Genomic DNA, 26,908 nt, shown 5'->3' on the forward strand with positions numbered 1-26,908 from the left:
TTTTAAAAATAATCACTCTACCAGTGAACCTGGCCTGTGCACCATCCCTGGGCAGCAGTGTGCTCTGAGATGTGTCACCATGATCCCCTCAGGTCCCTCGCTGGCTCCAGCGGTGACAAGCTCAGAGACAGCTCGGGATGTTTGTCTGCATACCTTTGCCTCGTGACTTGCTCTCTGCTAAATCCCTCATGGTCTCAGCCTCTGGTCCAGGAGCAGAGCCATGAACTTGTGAGGAGTCCCCTGGGAGCAGAGTCAGGAATCAACCCAATGATGTAAGTCAGGACGTAGCTGTGCTGATTAGCACTGGCTGTAGTGGCACTCGTGATACATTGCTCATCAGTGCTTGTGGCACAGGTAGGGATGCTGGTGTGGTTCAGGATTCTGGTGGTGTTATTTGAAGGAGAGTAGCAGTGTCCCATGCTTGAGTGCATCTTGAGGTGGGGATTGTGCTAGGGTTGCTGTCACCCCTTGGGTAGATGTTCTGGATGGAGGTGGGCCACCTAAGTTACTCTCCTAAAAGTGTGTATGTGCCCATGGGTGGTGGAAGGTGGCAGGGTTAGAATTATAGAACCATAAAGGTTGGGAAGACCATTATGGTCATCTGGTCCAACCATCAACCCATCAGTGTTTCAGTGGGTGCTCAAGAGCATGCTCACGTATTTTGGGAGGTGATGGCAGTTGGGATTGGAGGAGGGAAAAGCAACTCTGGAATGGGCTGTGGGACAGGGGATGCTCTACCATGTGCAGGACTGGTGACTGACACTGCCACATCCCTCATCCTCCCCAGCTGTTTGCTGAAGGAGAGGCTACAGAAGCTCAGAGAGAGCACAGAAAGCTCTGGACAAAGAAAATGAAAGTGATGGGATCTTTCCTGCATTGTGGATCTGCATTTTCAATTCCTTGTGAAGGTGCGTGGCTCCTTCTGCCCACCACCTCCCCTACTGTCTTCCCAAGAGGTCCCAGCCAGTGGTGGGAGGGGGAGGAAGGAGCCATTGAGGTCATCAACATCATCATCTCAAGGGCCACTAATCCCCATTCTCTCAGAGAAGTGGCCATTTGCCACGGCCCCATGGAGCTTCTGCAAAGAGGGAACCCCAGGGAGTGCAGTGTGGGCAGATGAGAGCCCTCAAGAGCTTTGAAAGTGATGGCAGAGAGATGGATCAAGGGGGAAAACCATCGGAAAGGGGAGAAAATAGACCTAAAGAGAGAAACTGAAAATGTGCTGAAGCAGCTGATGACAACTCAAACAGCAGGGGAAGGATCTTGCCTGCCAATTAACGAGGCTCTGGTGCTAATTTGCCACCTCGACTGCACTTCTGAGCTTGTCAGGAGATGGGGGAAAAAAAAAGACAGAACTGAAAAAGGAGCGGCAAGGCTTGATCTTGCCTCTGGGCTCTGCGGATGCTGCTGGGTTGTGGGGATGCTGCTGGAGCTGTTGGAGCTCAGTATTTGTATGGGCAGGGAAACACCCTTGTGGTAACACCCTGAGGCCAACACTCGGGATTCTGGCCTTTCCTGATGTGAAGAGTAGCTTTGCAAAGTATAAATGCAGAGGCTCACAACCCAGTGCACAGGTAGAGAGAGCCCCAAACATTGAATTTTTTAAAAAGCTGGTGAGTTTGAAACAAAATTCCTGGAGAAGGATGCAGGGTATCAGCCCCCCCAAGGCTTCTTGCAGCAATAATTGGGCAGTGGTGGCACTCTGGGGCTGGTGGAGAGGGAGGATGGTGCCTTTATGTGCTGCCTCTTGGGTTTGTGTTTAAGCAACTTGGGCATATGTTACTGGGTAAGAGATGCAGTGCCCAGAGAAAACAGAGGATGGGAGCAGAGAATCATTAGCCTGGCACTCATCTTGATTGATGATGGTGAGGTGCACCTGAGCATCATCTCTGCGGATGGCCATTTACCCAGGGAGACTGGAGACCAAGCCACAAACTGCCAAATCCTTGAGGTGAGTCATGTTACCAAAAACCCTCCAGCTGTGCGGGTGTCCCTTAGCAGGACACCCACACCACCTCCCCCACTCGTCCCCAGACAGCCATGGGGAACTGTGACACAGGGAGGATGGCTTTCACTTCCCCCGTGTTTTTAAATGCCTCATTTTTTTCCTTTTAGGACCAGGAGACACAAGCAAAGGAAGCCAGCTGTACAGAAAGCAGAAGTCCAGGTGACAGATTGAGGGATGCTACAAGCACAGTAGGCTACCTGATAGATTGATAGATTAGACAGAGAATATAAATAGCATTGTTTATCTATCCCACTTTTATTTTCCTCCCACTTGTCTCCCTATCTACCCTGGTTTTGTTTTCCACCCACTTATCTCTCTATCTATCCAGCCTGAGGATGGAGCAGCAGCAGAATGGATGAGCTCAAGTTGCTATGTTTCTTGTGGCATTCAAGCAAAGTTTTGGCAGCTGGGGAGAGTTTGGCAGAGCTGTGAAGAACACCCTGAGCAATGGGGCTGCTCCAGGAGGCAGAGCTTTTCCTCTCCTGTATGTACCTCTGCAGGGTTGTTGGGGATGTTGGCCTAGTGTAGTCTTTTGAAGGCCCCATCACCATGTGAAGCAAGATGCAGAGATGCCCTTGGTGCCTGCACTGAGTCTAGCTGATAGACAGATGAAGCAGCTCTGTGAGTGCTCAGGATGGGTTGCACTGTGTTTCATGCCCTTTCTAAGGGACTGGTGAATGTGGAGGGCAACAAGGATACCACAGGTTTGGAGCAGCCTCCATATACAGACCTAATAAGGAAGACATATCAAAGATATCTCTCATCCACGTGACTGAAAGGGTGGCTGTGGTCAGTGACTCCCCATTTGTTCCCATACTGCAGTGGAGGGGCACCAAACAAATCTCCTAGTGCCCATTTCTGGCATGCCCAAGAGGGCGCAGTGTGCCACAGATGGCCTTAATGGGCCACCTAAGAATCCTGAGCACCCCTCTGGGTTAATGAGGCCATTGACAGGAGGAAGATGGCTGGCTAGCATGGGGTGTTCCCTGTCTATGCCTTCTCAGGAGGCTTTGCTCAATGCCAGGCCTGCATGATGGGGCAGGAAACATGGGGCACATGGTGCTGGAGCCTCCTCGCCACCACCCAGCACAGCAATGGAAAAGCCAGGGCCAGAGATGACATCATTCTTCTTTTTTTTTTTTTTCTCCTCAGTTATTTTTGGTTGCTCTTTTGCTCAAAAAAAGGCATTTTTTTAAAAAATATATTAAACAGATACATTTTACTAAGATGTCTCTCGGCTGGAGCCACCAACAAGAAACGATCCTCCCCAAATAGATAAGCTTAAAAAAAACCCTCCCAAGCCAAATAAATACATAAATAAAACATTTTTCTTTTATCTTTTTCTTTCCTCCTTTTGTTTCCATTTCTTTGTAAGGAAAAGCAGCCCAGAGATCTTCACTGTCATCCATAACAGCAGCGTTGTGGGGCAGATGCCAGGTCCCTGCCTGCACTTAAGGGAGTGATGTCTCAACTCTGCCCATCGTGTGGTCCCCCTGTGCCACCTGTGAGGACACAGCCACAGGAATAGTGCATTGCAAAAGCAAAGGCATCTGTAGAAACTCATCTTAAAAAGGCTAAAAAATGGGGGTGCTGCTAGAGGATCCGATGATGGGCACTGGGAGCCCCCGTGGTGTTGGGCTGTTTGCTTCGCTGGGGCCACCAACACATGCCCCTGGCCACCAGCATGTGTCCCCAAACAGAAGAGGTGACTGCTGGCAATGTCTCCATGCATGGAGCCATCCTGCACTCACAGTCCCACTGGATTGAGCCCCACATCTTTATGGCCGGTGGCTGGGTGTACCATGGAAGCACACTGTTGGCATGAAGGTAAGGCCTTGATTTCATTCTTTTTGGGGTGCTTTTTAATATTTTATTTTTTTCAGGGGAGTCTTTTCACCAGGCTCTCTTGCTCTGTGATTTGAGTGGCCCAGCTGCTAGCTGCACAGCTTGCCCATCTCCTGCTCCACTGCATTGGGCAGCCGTGCATTGAAGGCTCGCAGAGAGGACTGGATCCTGGCCACCTCGTTGTTGGCCAGCTTGAGCCTGTGACGAAGCAGGCAGGTGAAGAGGTCGAGGCGGGTTTTGCCAGGGGGTGACAGTCTGTTCACCCGGTCCCGGATCTCCACCAGCTGCAGCATGGCTGAAGCCTGCGATCCCTGCGTGTAGGGGTAGTCCAGCTGCAGGATCAGGTCACGAATGGAGTCTGGTTCAAAGGGCAGGCTGTAGCCAAAGACCTGCAGGCTGTTGATCTTCATGTAGCCCAGGTTTTTGGAGGGATCCGTCATCTCCAAGGGCTCGTAATAGATGGTCTCGTTGGAGCTATCGTCCAGAGACTTGATGCGGCTCCGCAAGTAGACGTGGACTGTTTCAAAGAAGGTCTTCCACTTGTTGCCCAAAGTGAGCGTCCAGTTTTGGCACTGGGCAGAGCCATCCACATTAGTCCTTTCCCAGTCTGGGAAGCCGCCCTCGTTGACGGGCATGAACCAGCTCTCCGAGTGGCTTCCCCCAAAGGGGTTGACGTAGATGGCCATGACAGGTTCCAGCGTGCTGTTCTTGGTGAGGCAGATTTGCAGGGAGAGGGCCAGCATCACGTGAACCAGGCCCGGCTTGTACTTGTTGCTTTTCAGGGTCAGGAGCATGCGCTTCCTCCAGGAGGGGTCAAACCAGCTCCCAAGGCGCATGTCATTGCTGATGAAAATGGAGTGCACCTCTATGCGGCTGTCCCGTTTCTGCAGGAGGTACTTGAGCTCCAGGTCCTGCAGATCTGTCTCTAGTCCCAGGTAATGCTCCAGTGAGTCGGCCACCTCGGGGCGGCAGAAGCCCTGGGCCAGCACATAGCCGTGGTTGCAGGTCCCGCAGCGAGTGCTGTTGTCCTCGGCGCAGCTGGCGCAGGCTGGCCCCTCACCCAAGGCACACGGGATGGCCCCTTGGCAGGAGGGCTGCTCTGAGGGGCACGTGCAGCTGTGGCTTTCTTCCAGGAAGGTCCCAGGCACTGTCGTCTCACCGCAGTAGAGGAGCGACTGAGCACGGCCCCACCAGTAATGAAGTGGCCTACAGGGGAGAAGGAGCACGGGAGGACAGTTGCTTAGGATAGAAATCACTAAGGTTGGAAAAGACCACTAAGATCACCTAGTCCAAGCATCCCCGCCATGCCCAATGACCGTGACCCTCAGGGCTGACCCCTCTCTCCTTTCAGGTAGTTGTAGAGAGCAATAACGTCTCCTAGTCTGAACAATCCTCAGACAGTTTCAGGGCTGGAAGAAAAACCCAACTGGTGTTCATTTTTTTTGGGGGGGGGGGAGGGGGGGGGGAGTCACACAACACCATTGGTGTCTTCCACTGAACCAATCCTTGTTTTCCACTTCCAGGCTTGAACCCAACCTGTGAGAACTGCATCCCTGGGTGGCAAAGCTGTCATCAGGCTTTTCTCCAGCAAGGTGGGAGCTCCTTGAGTCCCAGGGGGAGACAGACCATAGGACTGAGCTTCCCTGGGGCTCTGACTTGCAGCATGGGGCTGTGGCATCCTACCTCTCCTTTGGCAGTTTGAAGCGGGGTTGCCGGTGGCAGCGTTTGCTGAGGTTGAAGAGCCTCCGGATGATGTGGTGGGTTTTCCTGGAGAGCAGCTTGAGGCTGGTGCCCAGCTGCTGGTAGCGGTGTTGAATGTCCAGGTCCATGGCCCAGAAGTGGGAGATGGCTGTCCTGTTCAGGAAGCGGTCCCCTGGGAGCTTCTTTACTAAGGCCTGAAACTCCTCTGTGGGGAGACAGATACCAAGTTAGCCAACCTGGCGTCATCAGTTGTTTTAAAAAAAAAATGCCCACAGGCTCTTTGGTTCTCAGGGCAAGACCCATCTTACGTGCTTGCTATGGGACTACTTGTCTGGACGCTGTCCTACAGCCTCCGCCCACCCTGAGCACCCATGGGTGCTCCTTGGCCGCATGTGCTAACCTGACCTATTTCAAGAGAAGGCTCTGGGCAAGGAGATGCTATTGGAGCCGGGATATAGCACCCGGTACGGTGTCTCCCATCCTTACCTGACTCCTCAAACTGGCTGTGGTGGCTGTCCCAGGCGCGCTGGAGCTGGACCAAGTTGCCTTCGAGTGCTTGGATGTCGGCCTCAGGGCAGTTGCAGTGGGGGAAGGTGGGCTGGCATTGGCAGCGACAGTCGCTCCGGCGGCACACCAGCTCCCCAACCGAGCTGCAGGCGATGTAGCTCAGAGCGGCTGCCACGAAACGCTCCCTCAGGTGATGGGGCAGCACCGTCTGCAGCCCTGCAGGTGAAAAGGAGCCCAGGGGAGATAAGGGGGCTCAGCACTCCCAGATGGACCCCCCTGGCCCCTCCCAGACCACCTGGATGCTCACATCCACTGGCAGCAGAGCCGCCTGTCTGGACTCTCCATTGATCGCAGCTCCTCTTGGCAAAGGAGACGCATCTCCTTCCTGCCCAACTTTAACTTATTTATCTCTAAAGCAGCAGCATGACCTGGCACCCCCCCCCCTCCCTACATGAATCCCTTGGTGGCCCTTCTGCCATCCCTGCATGGTCCCTACCTTGCAGCTGCACCTTGTTCTCTGGGCTCTGCACCAGCACCGAGCTCACCGAGTCCAGGTTGTCGTAATTGCTGCAGCCCAGCGGCCCTGTCCGTGTTTCTGTCACCTGGTTGGGATCGCAGATGGTGAGGGACACAGGAGAGGATGCGTACCACTATGCACAGAGGGGCTGCAGACAGCTCCTAGCTAGCAAGGCAACACTGCGGCAGCTTGGAGAGGAGAAATAATTGCCTGCTAATTGGCTTGTTGACAGCCAGCAGCCCGGCCTCCAGCCTGCTGAAAAATGCGCCTTCATTAGCGCGCCCAATTTCCCATAAATAATGCGGATGTGCACACTTCTCCAGGGCTCACCCTGCCCTGCCCTGCCTTGCCACCATCCCTGCTGGGCTGCACTGCCCACCTGCTGTCTCCCTCTAGCTGCCCCCTCGCTTACCTTGATGGCAGCCGTGGCAATCTGGATGTGGTGCAGCCGGCGCAGCGTGCTCTCGCGGTCGATGAAGTAGGAGGCTGCCAGCTGGTGCAGCGTCTCCAGTGACACTGCTGAGCCGTTCCCAGCCCCTGACAGCTCTGCCCGGTGGCTCAGCTTGCGTTTGTCCACAAAAATGGTCAGGGACTCCTCTCCTGTGGGGACACACGATGTGTCCCCTTCTTGGTCATATTTCTCCCCCAAACCTGTCGTCTTTCTGCCCCCAGCTCACCTCCCAGTGTGGCAGCCAGCAAGAAGTGTGTCCCGTATTTCTTGATGATGCTGTCGGTGACCTGCTGCAGGCTGGGCCGGCGCCCCAGCAAGCGGATGTTGCGGATGAATTCGGGGGCGAGGGGCAGTGGTAAGCTGAAGAAGTCCTTCCTCTCCAAGGCCAGGTTGTTCACCTTCCAGCGTGCAAACTCCCTGCAGCAGGAAGGAGAAAAATGACGGTCAGAGCCTGGAGATGGATGGGGAAAGGGATGCTCAGGGACAAGGCTTCATCGGTCTCTAAACCACTGGTGGTAATAATGAGCTGCATGCATCAGAGCTCTCCAAGTGGCATTGATGTCACCTCTTCCATCCTGCTAGCTTCACCTATCTTTGATCCCCAATCCCGTGGATCCAGGTAGAAATCCAGTGCCTGGGTGCTTACAGCTGTGGATGATGACAGTGTTATCTATGAAGCTGGAGGTGGAGGAAGCGCATGGGGTGAGGGTGCTGGACATAGTGGGCATGGTACTGGTGGGACGTGGAACGCTGGTGCTAGTCCCCACTGGAAGCTTGGGTAGCTCAGAGAGGGGCAGGATCCGGCCTTTCTCATTCCATCTTGGGCTCTTGTAGTACAGAAAGCTGGTCACCAGGATGTGGGATCATGGTGGGATGGAGGACAGTGTGGTGTTTTGCTGTGGGGTGATGTTTTGTATATATCTCCCTAGAGCTCCTCAGCTTGCTTCCACTTCAATAACAACAGCCCCGCAAACATCATGTGGCCAGTTTCAGCCTAATATTCAGCTTTTTGCTCTAATTAACACCAGGTGGTAGCATTCCAACAGTTTAATTAGAGCTGATTAAGAAAAAGGGGAGAGGAGGAAGGGGGAAGATTGGACATGGACAGCACTGGGCTGCCTCCCACAGTGACTTCAGAGCTAAATAAGTCTGGTGCTGGGGAGGGAGTGATGTTTCTTGTGGATGGTGTTGCCCCCAGCCAGGGGCAGTGGGAAGTGTGGGATGGGGACTACTGATCCTTTGGTCCCCTTGATCTTATCCCATGGGAAAGGCAAGGTTATCCTCCTTGGAGGAGGAGTGATTTGGCTGCCATCCCTGCGGGTGTTCCTTTCTGTCCCTCCAGCGTCACTAGCAGTGTCCCTGGAGCATCCCTAGGCAGCGTGCAGGGACAGGGAAAGGGGAAATGAGCTCCCTCGGGTGCTGGATTCATAACAACACAGCCATCCCTGTGCTGACGTCAGCTCACTTGGTGGGATGCAGCAGGGTTTGCTCTGGTGCCATGAACCCCTCCTGGGCTGCGGGGGCTTTGCAAGGACCCGCAGCATCAGCCTTGTCCCAGCGGAATCCCAGCTAGGCATGCGCATCTCAACCAGCATTGCAAATTGCTGCTGGTGGTGGGCTGAACTGAGGGGTCCTCCCCAGCCTTTGCAGCTGAATGTGAATGGGATGGTGAAAGGCATGAAAACAAAGCATCTCCCCTTGGCAGAGCCTGGCATAGGCATAGGCGCTGCATCCCGCCATGGGTCCCCTACAGCAACCCCAGCTTCAGCCATATGGATTCAACCAGCCCCATCCCCGGGAGCCCTGCTGCTGCCTCTCACCTGTAGATCCTGTACCTGGTGGTGAAACCCTGCCGGTAGCGCTCCATGAAGTCCACGTACTCCTGGGCTCGGTAGAAGGGACCCCGGTCGGTGAGGAGCCAGTCAAGGGGTGCTCGGCCAGAGGAGGAGGATGAGGATGAGGAAGAAGGGGATGCTGGGCTGGAGACATGCTGCTCAGTGGCCACGCCGCCTGCCCCGCAGCACACGCTCAGGGCCAGGAGGGCCAGGGGCCACGGGAGCATCGGCAGGAGCCCGTCAGCACGCCGCAGGTTCTGCTGCCCCATGCTGCTGCTGCCCAGCCGGATCCTTCATTCTCTCGCCCCGCCACGCTCCTTGGGGACGGATCCTGCCCTGCAATGGCACCGCATGACGGGTAGATCATGAGTGCAGGGCAACTTTGTGCTAGGTGACATGGGTGTGAGTTGCTTGTGGCCCTAAGGTCACCGGGGACTGGTGAGGAGAGGATGGGGAGTCATCCAAGAAAGAAGGAGACAGATTCTGTAGCGTGGTCTATTGTGACAGCACAAGGAGAAATGGTTTCAAATTAAAAGAGGGGAGATTTAGATCCCGTCCCTAGAGACCCCCAAGATCAGGCTGGACAGGCTCTGAGCACCTGATGAAGCTGTGGGTGTCCCTGTTTAGTGCAGGGGAGGTGGAGCAGATGGCCTTTAAATGTCCCTTCCAACTCAAATGATTCTATGAAGATCCCAGGGAGAACCTAGGAAGGAGATAATGGATGTGGAACATTTTGGGGGTGTCCATCATGACCATGAATAGCTTCTCTTAGGTTAGTTAAAAAACAGCCTGAAGGCATAGGAAAAGTTAACTGCTCTAGCTGTTGGTGTGGTGCTGGGCTTCCCTTTGTGCCATGTTAGTGGCTGAGATGGAGGATGAGTGGGTGTGCAGATGGATAGAATCATAGAATCATAAAGGTTGGAAAAGACCTCTAGATCCTCCAGTCCAACCATCCACCTGCCACTAGTATTGCCCACTAAGTCATGTCTCTCAGTGCCACATATATACATTTCATGAACACCTCCAGGGATGGTGACTCCACCAACTCCCTGGGCAGCCTGTGCCAGGTGGTTGAATGGGCTTGTCTACCCTGGACTCGCCACATCAGTGTTTGGAAGACAACCAGCATTCATCTTGAGCTGAGACCTTACTGGTCTTGTAGCATCTCCACTGAGCATCTTAAAACACGGGAGGTTTGCTGGAAGCAGCAGCCTGGGGTCAGAGCCTGCATTTGCTGTGCTCCGTAGGGCAGCTAGTGATAAGGAGCTGCAAGGTGCAGGGGCTGAGCCAGAGCAGGGAGATGTTTCTTGCCTCATGCAGCAAGGGCTGGTTGCCTAAAAACCTGCTTTGAACAGAGCAGAGTTCAAAGTCAGCACAGGAACGTCAGAACTGACTCGTTCTTCATTAGCCGATGTAAATGCTGGGTATAAAAATATGGAACTGGGCCACGGAGGGGAGGGCAACAGGGATGCAGGGAGGGCTCCCGGGCTTATCTCTGGAGCCCAGCAAAGGCTCCAGACTTCAAACAGACGGAGCTGGGCTTACCCTGCCTGTGTGCCAGCTCCGTGCCTTATCCCCAGGCCAGTTAAGACCTGGGAGAAGCCAGCAGCTGCAGGCAGGCTCTGGAATGGGATAGGGGTCAATGGGAACAAGGGTTTGGGGACCCTATATTCACAGTTCTTCTAGGATATGCCCGTTATTCTCCGTAGCAGGAGCCACCCAATGCTCATCCTGCCAAGCACGCACCAACCCCACACTCTCCTAAACCAGGGCTTTGGCAGATGAATCATCCCACTTAAATACGCATTATTATTATTTTCCCCCTTTTCTTCTATTTTTAAACCCTTAAGGGTGTGCTTTGATGACGTGCTCTCAGCCGGCTCCCTGGCAATTTGGAACCAAAATTGAAGTTCTTGTCAGCTGCAATAATCCTGATGAAGGTGCCAGCAGAGCACAGGTGGGCTAGGGGCTGCCATGGGCTGCAGCACAGCCAGCAGGGCCGGGGGGGGGGGTGACCAACCCTTGTATACAGTGCTGATGTTCAGTTTGGGGACTTCTGCTACAAGGACACTGAGCTGCTGGAATGCATTCAGAGAAGAGCAGTGAGGTTAGTGAAGGGCTGGAAGACAGGATATATGAGTGATAGAACGTGAGGAAATGGCCTCAAGCAGTGCCATGAAAGGTTCAGTTGGACATTAGGAAGAATATCTTCACAGAGAGGGTCAACCAAGCACTGGAATGGGCTGCGCAGGGCAGTGGGAGAGTCCTCTTCCCTGCAAACATGGCACTTAGGGACACAGGTTAGTGGTGGGACCTTCTGCATTAGGTTGATGATTGGCCTTGGTGATGCTGAAGGAACCAAGCTGATACCAGGGACCAGCTATCCCACACCATCATTAGCCACCCTGCTCTATTTGCTCGTATTGGAGGTGGGTAGGATAAAATAAGTATGTAAGTGCAAATCTGTACTTGCAGAAGCAGCGGACAGCACAGCTCTTTGGTAGCTCATAACCCCATTGACCTCACTACTAGAGCTGGAAATAACTTTCTAATCACTTATCCTTGATCCAAAAGAATGGAGATTTGATGAGAAGCATCTGACTACTCATTTTTTTCTTCTTCTTGATTTAGGGTTTGTATCGCAAAAGCTGGAAAAATTCCAGCTTGCTAATTATTTTTTTCCCCTTGTCTATAAAAACCTTAACACGAAGGAAGAGGCATTTCAGCACAAATGTCCCTGGCAGACATGCCCAGGAGCACAGCCTATTTCCTGCCCAGCTCTACCTGGTCCTGGTGCAGCCCTCTCTGTCCCTGCTTCCTGCAGGCGACAACCCGTGCATTGCTGGGATTGCCACGAGCTGCGTCTCAAAAAACAGCTTCCTGCAAAACCCCGTATGTTCTGAGGCTTCCTCCTGCCCTAAGCACTGAGATGGCAATAGGATCACTTCTGCTTTTGGTGCCTTCACCCAGAAAGCGAGGGGCAGGAGGACATGCTGGGCTCCTCGTCAGCAGCTGGACAAGCCGTAGGTCCCGGCAGCAGCATCACCCTGCCAAGCTGTGCCATGTCCTGCCTGCTTGGATGCCGCCAGCAAGGCAGCTCTGGAGCAACACGCTCCTCCACTAATCAAGCAGGGTTCGATAATTAAGACATTAGCTAATTGTCAGGGACATTAACATTGATTTTTGCCCTTTCACGCTGCAGAAACTGATCCGGCCGCCTGTATGCCGTGAAGCATTCACAAGGGGGTTGGCTGGGGATGTGTCTGAGCCCCCAGGTAGCTGATGCTGGCAGACGGGTGACATCCTGCTCCAGCATCCCTGGGGACAGGGCCAGCTGAGGTGCATCCATGCAGGAGCAATAGGAGAGGGCTTGCCTCGAGCTCCTGCCGATGCCTTTTAGCAGGGATGAAACTCTAACAGAGTCACCTTCTTATTAAATGTGGGAAAGATTTATCAAATTAAGGCCACTTAGAGAGGCTGGGCAGAGGCTAAGTGCCTGGAGCAGATGGGCTCAGCTGTGCATGCCGATGCTATTTGCAGTGCTGTGGGGTCAGCTCCACTCCCTGCCCACCCAGGACTGTGCAGGACCTGAATCCCGAGCACAGGGACAGCCACTTCTGAGCCTGCTGTCCCTGTCTGAGCAGCAATGTTGGTGATCCCCATCACGGCCCCGAGCTTGCTAAACGACTTCAATAAGTCACTGCCTCTCCCCCCCGCCCATGAGACTGGTTTAAAAACCTGCAAGACATTATGATTTGGGTTCCTTTTATTAGCTTTTCTTAGAGCAAGGAACTTTAAGATGAGAGTAAAGGAAAATGTCAGAAAATCCCAGGACTCGGGGAGCTCAGGATTTGCATAAGACATCAGATGAGATGAAGCCCGGGCTGCGGTCGAGGGAGATGGCAGCTGCGCGTTCTGTGTCACACCAGTGCCATGTGTTGTGCCCTCTGGCTTTGCTCACCAGAGACTTCCAAACCCACAAGCAGAGACCCTCTTGAAAGAGCAACGTGCCAAATCCAGTTCCCTCAGCACGGCGGCTGCTTCCCCTGCCTGGGGCCGAGCTCGCAGCCCCGAGCATCCCCGAAGTCAGCTCCCGGGAGGATTGGGAGGGGGAGGGGGGGAAGCTCACGCACACAGCGGCATCCCCTCCTACTGTCGGAGCGAGCGCAGTGTGAAGTGGCTTCACCCCAATAGGCAGCATCAGGAGCAGAGGAAAAACATGCGGCGGTGTGTGTGGGGCCAGCCTCCCGCTCCCCGGGGCTCAGCAGCCCCCCGATCCCAGCCGGGGCTCAGCGCAGGGGGCTGCCCTGTGCAGACCCCACGGCTGCGGACGGAGGGGGCACACTGACACCTGCCGGCAGGTCCCGCAGCTCCGGCACCACAGAGGGACAGCCCGGCACCCCCAGCCCGTGCCCCACAGCTGCGTTTCGGGGCCGAGCACGGGACTCCTGGGAAGGAGAGGGACGGGAGGCACAGCGCCGCGCCGAGAGCTGCTGCTCTCGAGTCCGGCCGGAGTTTGGGCTCCTTTGGAAATGATGAAAGCCAGCGGTGAGCGAAGGGAAGCGGGCTGCTGGTATCGGCTTACCCGCTCCTCGCCCCGCTCTGCGGCACCGTTCTGGGAGCCTTCCCGTCCCGCTGAGAGCCAGCTGTTGCTCCAGGTTCTCCCAGCAGGGCAGCACAGTTCGGCACCTTAGCTGACCGTCTCCCCGGAGCAGCGCAGCAGTGAGTCCGCAGCTCCCGCTCTTCCCAGCCGAGGGCAACTCCGCAACCCAACCGTGGGACACTGCCTCCCGCCTCCCCTCGTCCTTTCCGGGACATCTCACCCAAGGTCACCGAGCCACCCGGCGGGGCAGGGTCACCTCCCACCCATCCGCACCGTCCGACGCAGCATTCCACCCCACGGGGAGCATCCCCACTGGCGGAGGAGCTCGGCGATCCCGTCGGGCTTACCCCAGGCTCCGGGCGGCAGCGGCAGCAGCGGATCCCGCGGTCCGGTGGCGGCTCAGGCTTCCCGGTGCCGGCCCCGCCGCCCCATGGCGCGGCCCCGCAGGCGGGCAACCCGCACCGGGTCCCGCCGCGCTCCGCGGCCGCCGCCACCTCCACGCTCACCCCGCCACCGCCGCCGCCGCCCCATAATATATGCGGCGGCGGCGGCCAATGAGAGGAGCCGTCTGCCTCTCCGCGTTCTCCCATTGGTGGGCGCCGTGGAGCCGCGGGGGGAGCGGGCGCGCGTGGGGAGGCTGTGCGGGCACGCGTGGGGCAGCGCTCGGCCTCGGCCTTAACCCTGCGCAGAGCCCCGTGCCCAGCGCCGGGCTCAACACCCCCGCTTGTAATCGTGTACCACCATCATCTTTCATCCCAAGCCCCAGAAGTGGAGTTTTTCCCCCCAAAAAAGTGGTTTTGCCAAGGAAAGATTGAGATCCCCCTCCTAGAACCGTAGCGCTCCGGCCTGGGTTTGTCTGCGTTTTGGTTAGGGATGAATTTGGGTGAAAGGATGACCAGGTTCAGCGTGAGGGTGTGTAGCTCAGTTCTCTGCTCCCACACTCTGCCCTGTGCTCTGCCTGTTGCGTGGGGTTGGACACCCACGAGGCACACTGACCTTGGGGAGGCCCTCAACCGCCAGCCGAGCCCTGCAGGATGCCCTGCACCACTGTATGCAGCCCTGGCTCTGGGCAAAGCCCTTATTGGGCTCTATGTGCCGTGGGATGGAGGCAGCAATGGGCACATTGGGGGCCTCCAAGGGGATCACTGCCCACGAGGGGAGAGCGGTGCTCTGTCCTACATCACTAAGTTCATTCTTCCCTATATTTTCCTTATATTTTTCCTTATGTTTTGTCTTATGCTTCTCCTTACATTTTTCCTTTAGTGGTTGTCCCTATAGTGTTCCTTACACGTTTTCTTATCCCCTCCCTTATAGTATTTCTTATACCTTTCCTTACGCTTTTCCTTATCCCTTTTCTTATCATTTTCTTAATGTTTTCCCTATGTTTTTTTATCTTATTTCCCCCATTTTTTTCCTTACAGTTCCCTTACTGTTCCTTTATATTGCCTTGCAGTCTTACATTTCCCTGCACTTCCCTTACATATATCCTACAGTTAGACTAGATGATCTCAGTGGTCTTTCCCAACCTCAGCGATTCCGTGACTCCGTATCTTCCTCTCCTTTCCCTTCCATTTCCTTTACACCCTCTTTGCATTTCTCTTACATTCCCCTCATCCTTCCTTTCCCCTATCATTTGTCACTACTTCTGCTCAGCTCTACGCATGGGGACGCGGTGCCGTCCTTCAATCACACCCCCTCCCTCAGCACGGAGCCGGATGGGCTTTAAGACCCTCTTCCGACCCGAACCATCCCAGGATCCCGCGATTCCCTATGATGTCGAGAAGGGGCTGAGCGGTGCTCTCCCTCCGAGCCGCGCCGTAACGCACCGCACCGCGCCGCACGGGGAGGTGCCGGTCCCCGCGTCCCCGCCCCTCGCCGCCGCCCGGCGCCGGAGCTGCAAGATGGCCTGGGCCGGGCTGTGCGCCCTGCTGGCCGGGTGCTGCCTGGCGGCCGGCAGCGGCCCCGCCGAGGCGGCGGCGGAGGCGGCGGCCAAGGAGCTGGAATGCAAACTGAAAAGCATCACGGTGTCGGCTCTGCCTTTCCTCCGGGAGAACGACTTGAGCATCATGCACGGCCCCTCGGCCGCCGAACCCAAGCTGCTCTTCTCGGTGCGCAACGATTTTCCCGGAGAGATGGTGGTTGTGGACGACCTGGAGAACACGGAGCTGCCCTACTTCGTGCTGGGTGAGCATCTCCCCGCGCCGCCCGGCCGAAGGGCTCCTCCCTGCGCTCCGCAGCCCCTCTGGGTCGAGCCCGGCCCGCTGCCCCCCCAGGGTTCTGCCCGTCGGGAAGCCGCAGCCCGCAGCGCTTCTCCGAGCGGAGCCGCCTCCCCCCGGCGCGCTGCAGAGCGCTGCCAGCCGGGCATAGCGGCGGGTCTCCGCTGCGGGTCCCCGGGCAGGTAACGCCGTGCTGCCGAGCATCGCTTCCCTACCGCTGATGGGCTCCTTCAATGTATCGTTATTACTATCATTTATATTTTCACCCCCACCTTAAGCCAACCTTTGCTGCTTTCTTTATGCTGTGCTTACAGCAAGGCCTCCATCGCTTGCTTCCCCAGGACCGAGCTGAGCTGTGGCATTTGCTGCAATCTTTTAATTTTGTGCTGGATACTGTTTTCCCATTCTTCCTGCATGCAGCCCCCACCTCACATGAACCCCACGGCTGCTCTCTCCATCGTGGCCGTGCTCACCTCCCACACCCTTGGGTGCCCCATGTGCGTCCAAACGTCCCCTTTGTCCATGTGCCATCCCAAAAGCAGTGCGCCTGCACGTGCCTTTATGCTGCGATGCCATCCTGTGTGCCATCATATGAGCAGGGAGGGGACAGCAGTGGCTCTACCTGGGTTGTGTCCCCTGTGCTTTGTCACCTTCCCGTCTCCCCCGGACCTCTCCACATGCACAAAACCTGCGATCCTATATCCGATCTCGGAGCAGCGCTGACTGCATCCCTCTGCTCCATGCAAAGGGCAGAGCCAGGCACAGGGCTGGGGGATGCCATAGGAGGGTTGTGGGGACACCCCCAAAGCTATGCCCAGGGATAGGGGGTGGCCAGAAGGGGCTGTGGAATGTGATGTCCCCATCCCCAGCATGGCCCCTCTCTGTGATGCTGCGGTGGAGGCCGGAGAGCGTTGCTGTGGCAACGGGGCCGCAGTGCAATGGATGCTGCGGGCCGCGCACGCGTGGCATTGTGGCATTTGATGCTCTAAAAGCCACACAGGTGCTCCTCCCTTTTTGGGACTTGCTCCTGGGGGGTCAGAGCCCCATGGCTCTGGGGTTGGCACGGCCCCTTTGCAAAGTGTCATTATTATTATTCACCATCACAAATTTATTTGGGGGTATGTGTTGTCTCAGTTGGGTTATTTTAGGAGTTTGCCCCATTCTTTACGACCCTCTGGGTTACTCAGGGCTGTCCCTCCTCCTCAGCAACTTCAACCTTTGGAAGGGTTGTGAGTTGTTGCTCAGCAGCTCCATGAGCTGCTCCTCTTCACTGGTCCCCACTCCTGCATTCCTCCTCAGGCAGAGCCATGGTGGGGGGTGGGTTGTGGGGTTGTCACCTCTGTTTTACGGGGAGGGGATGCATGGGGATCGCAGCTGCTCTGCACTGGGATGTGGGGATGGAAAAGCACTCGGCTCGATCCTGATTTGAATCAAGGATGCCTCAGTCGTTGGCTTTCATCTCACTTGGTGCCTGTTGCATTAGTTATGGGTTTTCCTCACTCTCACTGGTTGGTGGCCATTAGGAAATGCTAATTGGCAGCTCAGTATTCCCTTCCCGCTCACTGTTCCCTCCCGGCCTCCTAGCAACATCAACCCACACTCCATATCCCATTACCTGGCCTCACACCCATGCTGCCTTTTTGTCCCTGTGATTCTAGTTGCCAAAATGTGAGTTTGAGGGAACTGAATGAGCTGTTTTTGCCTTCCCACTCCAACCCTAAAGGTGTTCGAGAACCATGGGGATGTGGCACTGAAGGAGGTGGGCAGTGGGTATGGTGGGGTGGTTTGCTGGTTGGACTTGATGATCTTAGTGATCTTTTCCAACCTTAATGACTCCATGAAGTTGTGCTGAGCTGCACTGGGATGTGGCACTATGTCCCTCCATGTCCCCAGGAGTGTCCCTTCTGCCCAGGCTGTGGCAGAGAACTTCATCTGCTCTGCATACAGACACTCTGAACTTTAGTGACTTTAATAGATTATCCTAAACTTGGGCCTTAATATGAGCCGTCACAATTTCAAATTATCTTTCTTTTAAATTAAATAGATTCCTTTTTAAATACAAAATCAATTCTGATTTTTTAGAGGGGTGAGATTTTTCAAAGGCACCAGTGAGGTGGGCATGTTTAGCCACTGTGGAATACCTCCCTGAAATACCTCATCATTTCTATTCCTTTTCATGTTCTTCTTAGTTTTTATTCTCTGCTAAGCTCCGCATCCCGCTGGAGAATTCTCTGTGACTCCTTTATGTGTTGGGGCCAGGGGGCACTGAGATGAGGACACGGGGTGCCATTAATTGGGGTGACAGATCCTTCGGCCAACCAAAGCTCATCCTTGCTATGGCCAAGGAACAGCAGGCAGCCCTTAGATTTCACAACCCCTGGAGCTGCCTTCTCCACATCACCTGTCCGCTGTGTGTGTTGCACTGAAGGTAATGTTTCTCAGTAGCTTAGGATCACAGCCTTAATAAGGCTGGAGAAGACCCCTGAGATCCCCTAGTCCAACCCCAGCCCACCATGCCCACTGCCCACGTCCCTCAGTGACACATCTCCACTGTTCTGTAACACCTCCAGGGATGATGCCCCCATCACCTCCCTGGGCAGCCTGTGCCAAATTCTCACCAATCTTTTGGAAAAGACTTCATTTTTGGGGAGGTGAGGGCCCACCCCGACCCTGCTGCCCCATCCCCATCTCATGTCCCCCAAGCCAGGGCACTGAGATGGGGTGCTCTGGGACCCACAGCATTGAGATGGGGTGCTCTGGGACCCACAGCATTGCCTCGCTGCTAACCTTGCACCTGCGAATAGGTGTAATGGTGAAATAATGGAGCAAATATTAAGAAATTCTTAAGTACCCAGAGAATAACCGAGTTAAATTATACCAGAGGAGCTCAATTGCCTTGCTTAGATTGATTGAATTACTAAATGAGCCTGACTAATGGAATGGAGTGGATATATCGGACTTTTACTCAAGATCCTGAAATAATTTCTCTAATAAGATTGTGAGCCATTAATTGAACTTGGCTTGGATCCTGGACACTGTCACATGCACCGAGACCCGTCGTGATGATCTATGCTCCCACCCCGCTGCTGGCAGGATGTTGCCCTTAAGACCCAGCCACCCAATGTGCCATGCAGGATGCCGCCTTCCCCATCTCTGCTGGCCACCTCCTGTCTCCTCTGTAAGCATCTCACTGCTACTCAACCTCCTCTCTCTGGTTCTTCAGTGCTGGCTTTGCAGGCTGGAAGCATCCTTGAGGCCACCGCCGTGCCCCACCACCTCTCTGGCTGGGAGCGTTTTGGTGACACACCGGATGGGGAGGGATGTTGTGTTTTGTTTTATTTATTTTTTTTTCCTTTCCAACCCACAGACACAGGGATTTCATCTCTGGGTACCCGTTGCCATGGCAACTGCACATCCAGCCAGCTCCAGCAGCAGTGGGGCCGGGGCATCTCACTGACCCAGAAAGCAGCGGGGGGAGCATGCTGTGATGCTTGGACCAATCCCATGGGGGGACATGGGTTTATGGGACAGGGTGGCTGTAGGGTCCCAGCCCTCGTTTTGGCTGCTGGGAGTGCAGGGTGCTGCTCCTATCTCCCCCAGCTGACAGCCTGGGTTCTGTGCCCCAGTGGAACTGAGACTTGCTCCCATCCTTCATGGGTGACGTTTTGGGGATGATATTGCCCATATTGGGACTTCTAAAAGTACCCTAAAGCTGCTGTCTCACCTCTGCCCTTCTATCCTCAGGCCAGCAGAGTTTGTGTCTGGGTCCATCCCACATCCCATTTTCTATTTCATTTTTAGGGTTGATTATCCAGCTAAACTCTCTTGGCTGCCTGATCTGGTGGTTTGCAACCCTGTCTGTGGCAGGGGGTGGATCATCCACTGGATGATCTTTAGGGCCCCTACCAACTTAAGCCACTCTCTGATTCCATGATTTTGTGATAAACAAGGCTGGACGACCATCTCTCTTTGTGTCTCAACACGCAAGAGCCCTTTAAAGGAAAGAATTTTTGCCTCCCGGGATTGGGGAAGCATCTGGATAGTGACAGATCCATCATTTCAAGCTGGCTGTCCTTTTCCTTGCGCATTGCTGGGGCTCTCCTGCTCAGATCAGGAGGGTTTGCATGGCAAAGGGAAGGCTCTGGTTGCTGGTTTGTGGCTGCTTAACACTGGGAAGCACCAGTAGTGGCACATCGGTCACGGAAGCTTGGATGTGAGGATGCGGTGCAGGAGGAGACACGGTCCCTCTCCTGGCTGGCTCTGAGGCATTTCAGTAATTAGTATGACTAATGAGCATAGCAGAGCAAGCAGATATCAAGGATGTAGAGAGCTGGCTTTGCTTCCACAGGGAACCGATCCAGCTGAAAACTGACCTGCTAGGGGAAGGAGATGGGGAAGGGCTGAGCAGAGCCCACCTGTACCTTTGCATGGGGATTTGGGGTGTTTAAGCATGGGAGAGCCTGGAAGAGCCTTCCATCACCTATGGTTCTGCTCCAGAATGCCAATGGTTGCATTGGTGGCCTGTGATGGCAGCTCCTGTGATCCCTTCCACTGGGCCACGGCTGGAGGTGGCACCCAGAGCTGAGAGCACTGAGACACCCAACCACGATGTCACCATCACAGTGTGCTGTGGCTGCCTGGGAAAGCAGGTATTAGCAACCCTGAAATATCCTGGGGACAGGCACTTGTGTGATGGGAGACAGTTACCATGGAAACCTCCTTCAAATGAGGAGAAAAAAAAAAAAAAAAGGGAAAAGAACAAGAAAAAAAATCCCGAAATTTAAAGCAGTGCTTGTAGCTCGGAGGAACTGTAGACCTTATTATGGGTTTTGGCACCCCCCTTTCTTTTTTATTTGTTCCAGCTAACAGCTCCAGGAGACAAGCCAATTAATTTGAACATCCCCAAGGGAGTGGGAGAGTGAGGGCACAGGGCTGGGAACTCAGTGCTGTGTTTGCAATCACTTTTCTGGCTTTGGGGCTAGGGGCTTGGGCTCAGGATGTGCCTTAGGGCTGGATCTGCGTAGTAGGGGAAGAGAGGACAGCTGGCTGAGGTCCCAAGAATGCTTTGCTCCCATGGGGTGCTATGCCCAACTCAGCATGAGCTTCACATCCATGCGGAGCTCACATCCTGCCCAGTCCCCTAATGATGTCCCCAGTGTCCCCACCCTCTGGGAAACCAAGAGGAAACATTGGTTTTGCACAGAGGGCCCACATGCTGCTCAGCAGCTCCAAGCATCGCTGGAGGCAGCCTTCCCAGAGGCACTTGGGCTGCTGGGGAGCTGCTTTTCCATTGGAAACAGAACTGCCAGCAGAGTTTTACCAGAGAGCATTGGTGACTTCTGAAACACAGCTGGCTGCAGCTCACCGACCTGTTCTGCAGTGCTCAGCCAGAGGGAGATGCTTTCTTCCTGGATGTGCACTGTACCTTGACGAGTCAGATCCAGAGCAGTGCAGTAGGGTGGATGGTGAAAGCATTAGTGGCTCATGTCTGTTTGCTCAAACCCTGACCTAGTCCAGCTTTGAAAGCTTTCTGTTACCACCTGTAGTGGAAATGCTAAGTCACAGCTCAAAGCAGTGAATGAGCACCTGGTGGGAAGGCAGGGCCAACCCAGGGGAGCTCAGGTATATGCAATCCTGACTCCACTCTTCCCAGACCTCATTTAAGGGTTGGCAGTGAAGGCAAGTGGTGGAGTTTCCCGTCTACTTGAGGTCTTCCCAGGATAAGCAAATTCTCACCTCTCCCCTCCTTTTTGTTTCTGTGCCTACAGCTGAGGTATTTGGACTCATCCTCACTTATTGCAGTATAGGGCTTTGCTACTCTGCCATTAGCTCTGTACTTTCCATCACATTACAGTATTGCACCATATTTTTCCCTTCCTTGGTCCCAGAGTAGGGTATAAGGATGCATGTCAGCCAGAGGACTCAGCCGCTGCAAAAGAAAAAAAGAAAATCATAAAAATATTTTTGAAGTTGATTTCACGAACAAGGAGCATCCTTTGGGTCAGAAGCAGTGGTGTGTGAGGGTAAATCTATCCTGGGCATCCCTCCCATGCCCCTGCACCCATAGCTGTCAGGGAGAAGGGAGCCCTGGGGACAAAGTAGAGCTGTTTCTGTGGGTGCAGATATCTGTAGTTGGCTACAGCTCTTTATTTTTGTCCTCTAGTTTATCCCTGTGGTTGCAGTCCCTGCCTGAAGAGCCAGTAAGGTGAGCACAGGCCCATGCCATGCAGTCACATTACAGCTGAGCCATGCTGGGGATGAGGAACTTGTTATATAATTTGGACTGCAATGCAGAAGTGCTTGTTTCGATGTTTAATTAATTATCCCATTTCAGACTCTCTGTGGCAGTGGGGCAAGCATGCAGGTGTGGGGTCCTTGCTGGGGAGGACCATGCACAAAAGCCTTTCCTTCCTTTCTCCATCTCTCTTACTTGGGCATCACAATGCTCCTGCTTTTGGCCAGCTTAAGATGCTAAAAAAATTGGAGTGGGTGTGAACAGCATTGGCCACGTGGATGGTCTTCAGAGGTCTTTTAGGCTCCTCTTGGTAGCAAATCCATTTATGTGTGCTCCCAGGTTTGGCTCACGCCCAGATCTCCAGCAGTTGGGAAAAGAGCAGTGAGTAGCTCACAGGGTGGCTTCCTTAGGATGTAGGGGGAGAAAGGCAGGAGCTTCCACAGAGGTTGGCTGTGGATGCTGGCCTTTTATCCCACTGCTTTCAGATCCCTGCTTTGCACTTTCTGTCCTTCCAACAAAGGCAGCTGGCTCCAAGCAGCTTAGGCTTCAAAGTTCCCAAAATAACAGAGGTTAAAATAAATTAAGCAGAGAGTGAAGGAAAAAAAAAAAGCTACAAGATCAAGTCAGTGCCCCATTTGCACCCTGGCTCAGAGCTTCAAAGTAGCATCCACCTCCTGTGAGCAGCTGTTAGGCATGTCAAAGCTCAGGGCTCACAGCATCATCTTCTTGGGCTCCTCATCCTTTTGGAGTCATGGGGAATTTCTGTGATGGTGCACATTCCTGTGGGTGATGTGGGACCCCTGTGCTCACCTGCTGTCTCCCCATGTGCTGCAGGTGGGCAGGAAACTCCTTGTGGAGAGACTCCACGCTCAACTCAGTGCTCAGTGCCTCTGCTGATTTATATAGATCATCAATATGACAATTATATACACCTGCAGATTTAATTACCTCCATTTTCGTCAGGCAGAGACAGATTTATGCCTCTATTCAGTTCCTGTAAATCTGAAACAAGCCTGACTAGACCCAAAAGCCCTCCCATTGATCACCGTGCACTGTCTGGTTTCTGGCCCTCTTGACAAGCACTTCTCTCAAGAGTGATAAATTCAAGATGCACAGTCAACTTTTCCCCTTCTATGTCTTTCTTCCCTATTTTTTTTTTCTTTCCTGTTTCCTTCTCCCTGTTATCTCCAAGCATCTCCACGATCTTGAAAGCAGAGCTTAAAATTGGGTAGGTGCTTCTAAGCACTAAAGGGTTTATGGCAGCATGCTGCAGTCAGCTCTACCTCTATCCTGCCCCAAGTTGAGTGCCAGTCCATGCTGAGGAGTTGGGAGGAGTTGGTCGACCTCTTGGGGGACCTCCTGGCAGGGTTACTTGGGTCCTATCAAAATAATGTCTAATTCACCCAACCTCTTGGCCTTGGCATAATGAGCACTTAAACAAATTAGCTTGCAGAAGCAGGCTGGAGTTTACCCTTGAAGTCTGTGTCACTACTGTAATGCATCCCCCTCCCCCTGCCTGTCCCACCAGAGCTGCTGACCTCGCCTGTACGATATGCTCTGATGTCCCACTAATGCCTGCCAGATGGGCTGCAGTGGCTGGTCATTACCATTCCTGCCAGCCCATGATGGATATAAACAGTGCTCTCCTCCCTGTGAAAACTGATTTGGGAAGCTGAAGGTAGTCTTGGTAGGTATCTTGGGCTTGTAGGGTTTGATGGTGTGGAGGGTTTGGAGTATTAGGAAAAAATAGAAAAAATGAGGAAAGAAATCTTTTCTCAAACAGAATGGTGATGCATTGGCACAGGCTGCCCGAGGAGGTGATGGAGTCACCTCTCCTAGAGATGTTCAAGAACTGTGGGGATGTGGCACTAAGGGATGTGGTCAGTGGGCATGGAGGGGATGGACTGATGGTTGGACTGGATGATCTTAGTAGTATTTTCCAACCTTCATGGTTCTATGATTTGGGTATGGGTTGTCCTGAGGTAGGCTGTGAGTTCTTCTTTCCTCATCAAAGGAACAGGAGGCCTCGGGCACGCATAAAGAGACATGTAAGTGTGGCCTTGGTGGCACCTGACTGGACCTGCAGCTGCCGTCCAACCCCAAGGCACTGGGAGGTGTGTGGAAAGCAGGTTGGAGCTCATCTCCAACAGCAAGAAGTGGCTGATAATTGGGGAAAAATGTGGAAAAGCATATATTGTTTGATTTTTTTTTTATTTTTATTTTTTCTTCCACCCCCATACTGCCAAGGTTTGTGCTGCAGGGGTTCCTAAAGCTACGATTTGTCTGTGGGCTGTCTGGCTTGGTCGCTGCTGGTGGGTCTGCCTGCCTTGAAATTGGTTCCTTTCTCCGGGCTTTCATGCTTCATGGTGGATGAAACAGAGCCTTTTGTTAGTTTTTACATTCCTAATTCTCACAAAGTGAGAAATAGTGAATAATCATTGTCATTTCCACTGCTCCGCTGGCTTCATGATTTTATGGGCTTTTATCCTTTCCCTGCTCAGCTGTTTGTTTTCCTTGCTGAGTACTAACACAGTTGGTTTCTCCTCTCCACGGAAACATTTCAGACCTCTTGTCTTCTTTGTGTGCCTCTTTGGAGCCTCCTTTGCTGCTTCCATCATGAGATGGCTGACCTGAATACTGCTGGCAGTTCTTGAGATCAGCGTGCTGTCACCAACATTGGATTTCACCTGCCCACTTTCTTGCCCACTTTTCTCTAGCACTTCACAGTTTTAGCTCTGAGGTACCTAATTTTAGCATTGGTGACCAGCTTTGTCACTCGCTTCCTCTTCCAGAGCGCTTCATAACAGCTGAGGTCCTGACAAAGATCTCTGCGGAGTTCCTTGGTAACCTCCTTTCCTTATGAAATGCAACCTTATTCCTCCCTGCATGGTGGGCTTCCAGAGAACATTCCCTCTGGTGACACCCCTACTTAGATTCTCTTGGAAACTTTTTTGACAAGGCATCTTTGAAAGGAGTCCGTCAAACTGGATCACCCTTATCTACTGGTGTGCAGAGTTGCATGACCCACATATATCTGTGCTACCAACTGGTTCTTTTAATAAATTGACCAGGGCAGAAGTAGAATTTACTGGTCTTTAATTTCCATTTTCTTAGGAGTTTGGAGTCTTTTCCATCGAGGTTTGTTCCACCAGTTGTTTGCCATTTCTGAGCAGTACAGTTGTGCCAGAGTTCAGCAGCTGTCCTCCTTCTCTTGTAGTTGAGCACTTAATGGAATGATGGGTTCATTCGTTTGGTGGCCCTGCCAGGGTTTGGTGGCCCTGCCAGGCAGGGGGTTTGGAACTACATGATCCTTGAGGTCCCTTCCAACCCGGGTGATTCTGTGATTCTGTGTGTGATTCTGTTCATGCTCTACATGTCATACATTTGTTGTTAAATCTCCTCCAAGAACACTTTGCCCTTTGACCATGATTCTTTCTAATCTCATTACCAAGATGTAAGGAGCCCAGCAGAGAGGACTGGAGAGCTATGGGGCCCTAAAGGCCTGTAGACACAGGCAGAGGAGGAGCTGGTGGATGGTGACTCCAGTTTACTAAACATTAAATAGCACTGGGTTTTGCTGGGAAGCAGTGTAGCCAGAGCAGTAGTTTTTCTTGGCTAACTGAGAGCTTCTCCATCATTTGGGTTCTTCCCGTGGAGACCTGGGCTTCCCTCTGGAGGGGATGACGTGATGTCATTGCAGGGTGTTGGGATGGGATACCTACTACAAATGTGGTCCTTTCCAGGGCATAAATATCAATGTTGCATTTCTTAAATTGCTGGAATGTATTGTACTGTTATGGTGTAGGGTGTGGAATTTTGTGTTTGTTTTTTTTCTTCTTTTATCCTCCTCATGATCATAGAGCAGAGGTGCTTTCCTGAGTGTTAGTTCAAGACATGGGTTTGTTCTCATCGTGCATCTCCTACCTTGTAGTTATGGTCAATGGGACCTTATTAATAAAACAGAAGTGAAAACCAAACACCAACAAGTATCCCAACTTGCTTATTGCAGCTTTCGGTCAAAATCGATGGATGTGGTGGTAAATAACCTTGGAGTGGATGTTCCACAGGTGTGGTTGAGCATGTCCTTGTGTCCGCAGAGAAGAGCGGAGAAATGAGATGTGTGATGTTGTAGGGTCAACAGCTGTGGAGCAAACCCAGATGAATTGTTTTTTTTTTTTATTTAATGATTAATCTGTGTCCTTTGCTCTGGAAACAGTGGTGTGACACAGTGTCACTCCAGGAGTGATGGAGGGCTTTGCTGTTAAAGAAAGGGACAAATTAGGGCTGTAGCATATTTGGGATAAAAATCCCATTTCATGGTAAAACATGGGCACAGCTTTGAAAAGATTCTTGATGACCTTCCCAAAAGCAAAGGCACCCAGCATTTCAAAGAGAAACCTGGTTAGCTGTCAGCCTTGCTACAGTAGCTTATGGCTTCATGTGTACTGTCCTCAGGTTAAGCAAAATGGTGGGGTGACATTGGACCCATGTGGGGAACACCTCCAGATATAGCTGGATGCCTCTTCCTTGAGCTTCCAGATTGTCCTGGCTCTATGGATCTGTTTGTAATCTTGCACCAAGTGCCATCTCCCGTGACGCAGGTACCTAACAGATAGGGTGAGACTTGTTTGCCGCTATGGAAAATCTGGGTTGTGTTAGGAAGGCAGGGTGACCTACAGAGCAAGCTAGTGTCCCTACCTGAGCCTGGAGAGGGGGAAAAAATTGCAAATAAAATATGAATAGTCAGCGGTGAATGTGATTTTTGTTTAAGCAGGCCAATAAAAAATGAGAGTATTATCCCATGAAAGATGTGTCAGTAAAATCTCAGGTAAAAAACTGCTTAAATATCAAGATATGCTTTTTGACATCTGAATTGCTGTGAATCACATCCTGAGGTTCCAGCACAACGGCTCATTGTGGGATGGGCTCCCAAGTTACTGCGTGCTTTAGAGGACTTTGGACCAGGGCTTGTTCCAGCTAGGGTAGAGCT

The 26,908-nt window shown here is 53.1% G+C and overlaps 2 protein-coding genes across 7 annotated transcripts in view; one reads left to right on the forward strand and one right to left on the reverse strand.

Annotated features, from left to right (window-relative positions):
* Positions 1–3,828: 3,828 nt before the first annotated feature.
* On the reverse strand, positions 3,829–13,947 carry BRINP2 (BMP/retinoic acid inducible neural specific 2). Of its 3 annotated transcripts, none has more exons than XM_048946666.1 (8): positions 13,815–13,947; positions 8,850–9,200; positions 7,256–7,446; positions 6,991–7,178; positions 6,558–6,663; positions 6,041–6,277; positions 5,537–5,759; positions 3,829–5,059 (listed from the first exon to the last, which is right to left on the reverse strand). In XM_048946666.1, the coding sequence occupies exons 2-8, from the start codon at positions 9,131–9,133 to the stop codon at positions 3,943–3,945; spliced, it is 2,346 nt and encodes a 781-aa protein (XP_048802623.1). In that variant the 5' UTR covers positions 9,134–9,200; positions 13,815–13,947; the 3' UTR covers positions 3,829–3,942. The 3 variants fall into 3 exon arrangements, with proteins under 3 accessions (XP_048802623.1, XP_048802622.1, XP_048802624.1); XM_048946665.1 differs by having other exon boundaries at positions 8,850–13,312; positions 13,450–13,947; XM_048946667.1 differs by having other exon boundaries at positions 8,865–13,947.
* A 1,400-nt stretch (positions 13,948–15,347) lies between these two features.
* The window catches only part of ASTN1 (astrotactin 1), a 45,589-nt gene continuing 34,028 nt past the window's right edge, over positions 15,348–26,908 (forward strand). For all 4 annotated transcript variants that reach the window (XR_007377201.1, XR_007377202.1, XM_048945856.1 and 1 more), the window contains exon 1: positions 15,348–15,651. Coding sequence is in view for 2 of the 4 variants with exons in the window: in XM_048945856.1 (XP_048801813.1) it covers positions 15,369–15,651 (283 nt within the window). In the remaining 2 variants the exon portion in view is untranslated. The remainder of the gene's footprint in view (positions 15,652–26,908) is intronic.

This window comes from Lagopus muta, chromosome 5 (genome assembly GCF_023343835.1).
Source record: "Lagopus muta isolate bLagMut1 chromosome 5, bLagMut1 primary, whole genome shotgun sequence".
In the NCBI taxonomy this organism is placed as follows: Eukaryota; Metazoa; Chordata; class Aves; order Galliformes; family Phasianidae; genus Lagopus; species Lagopus muta.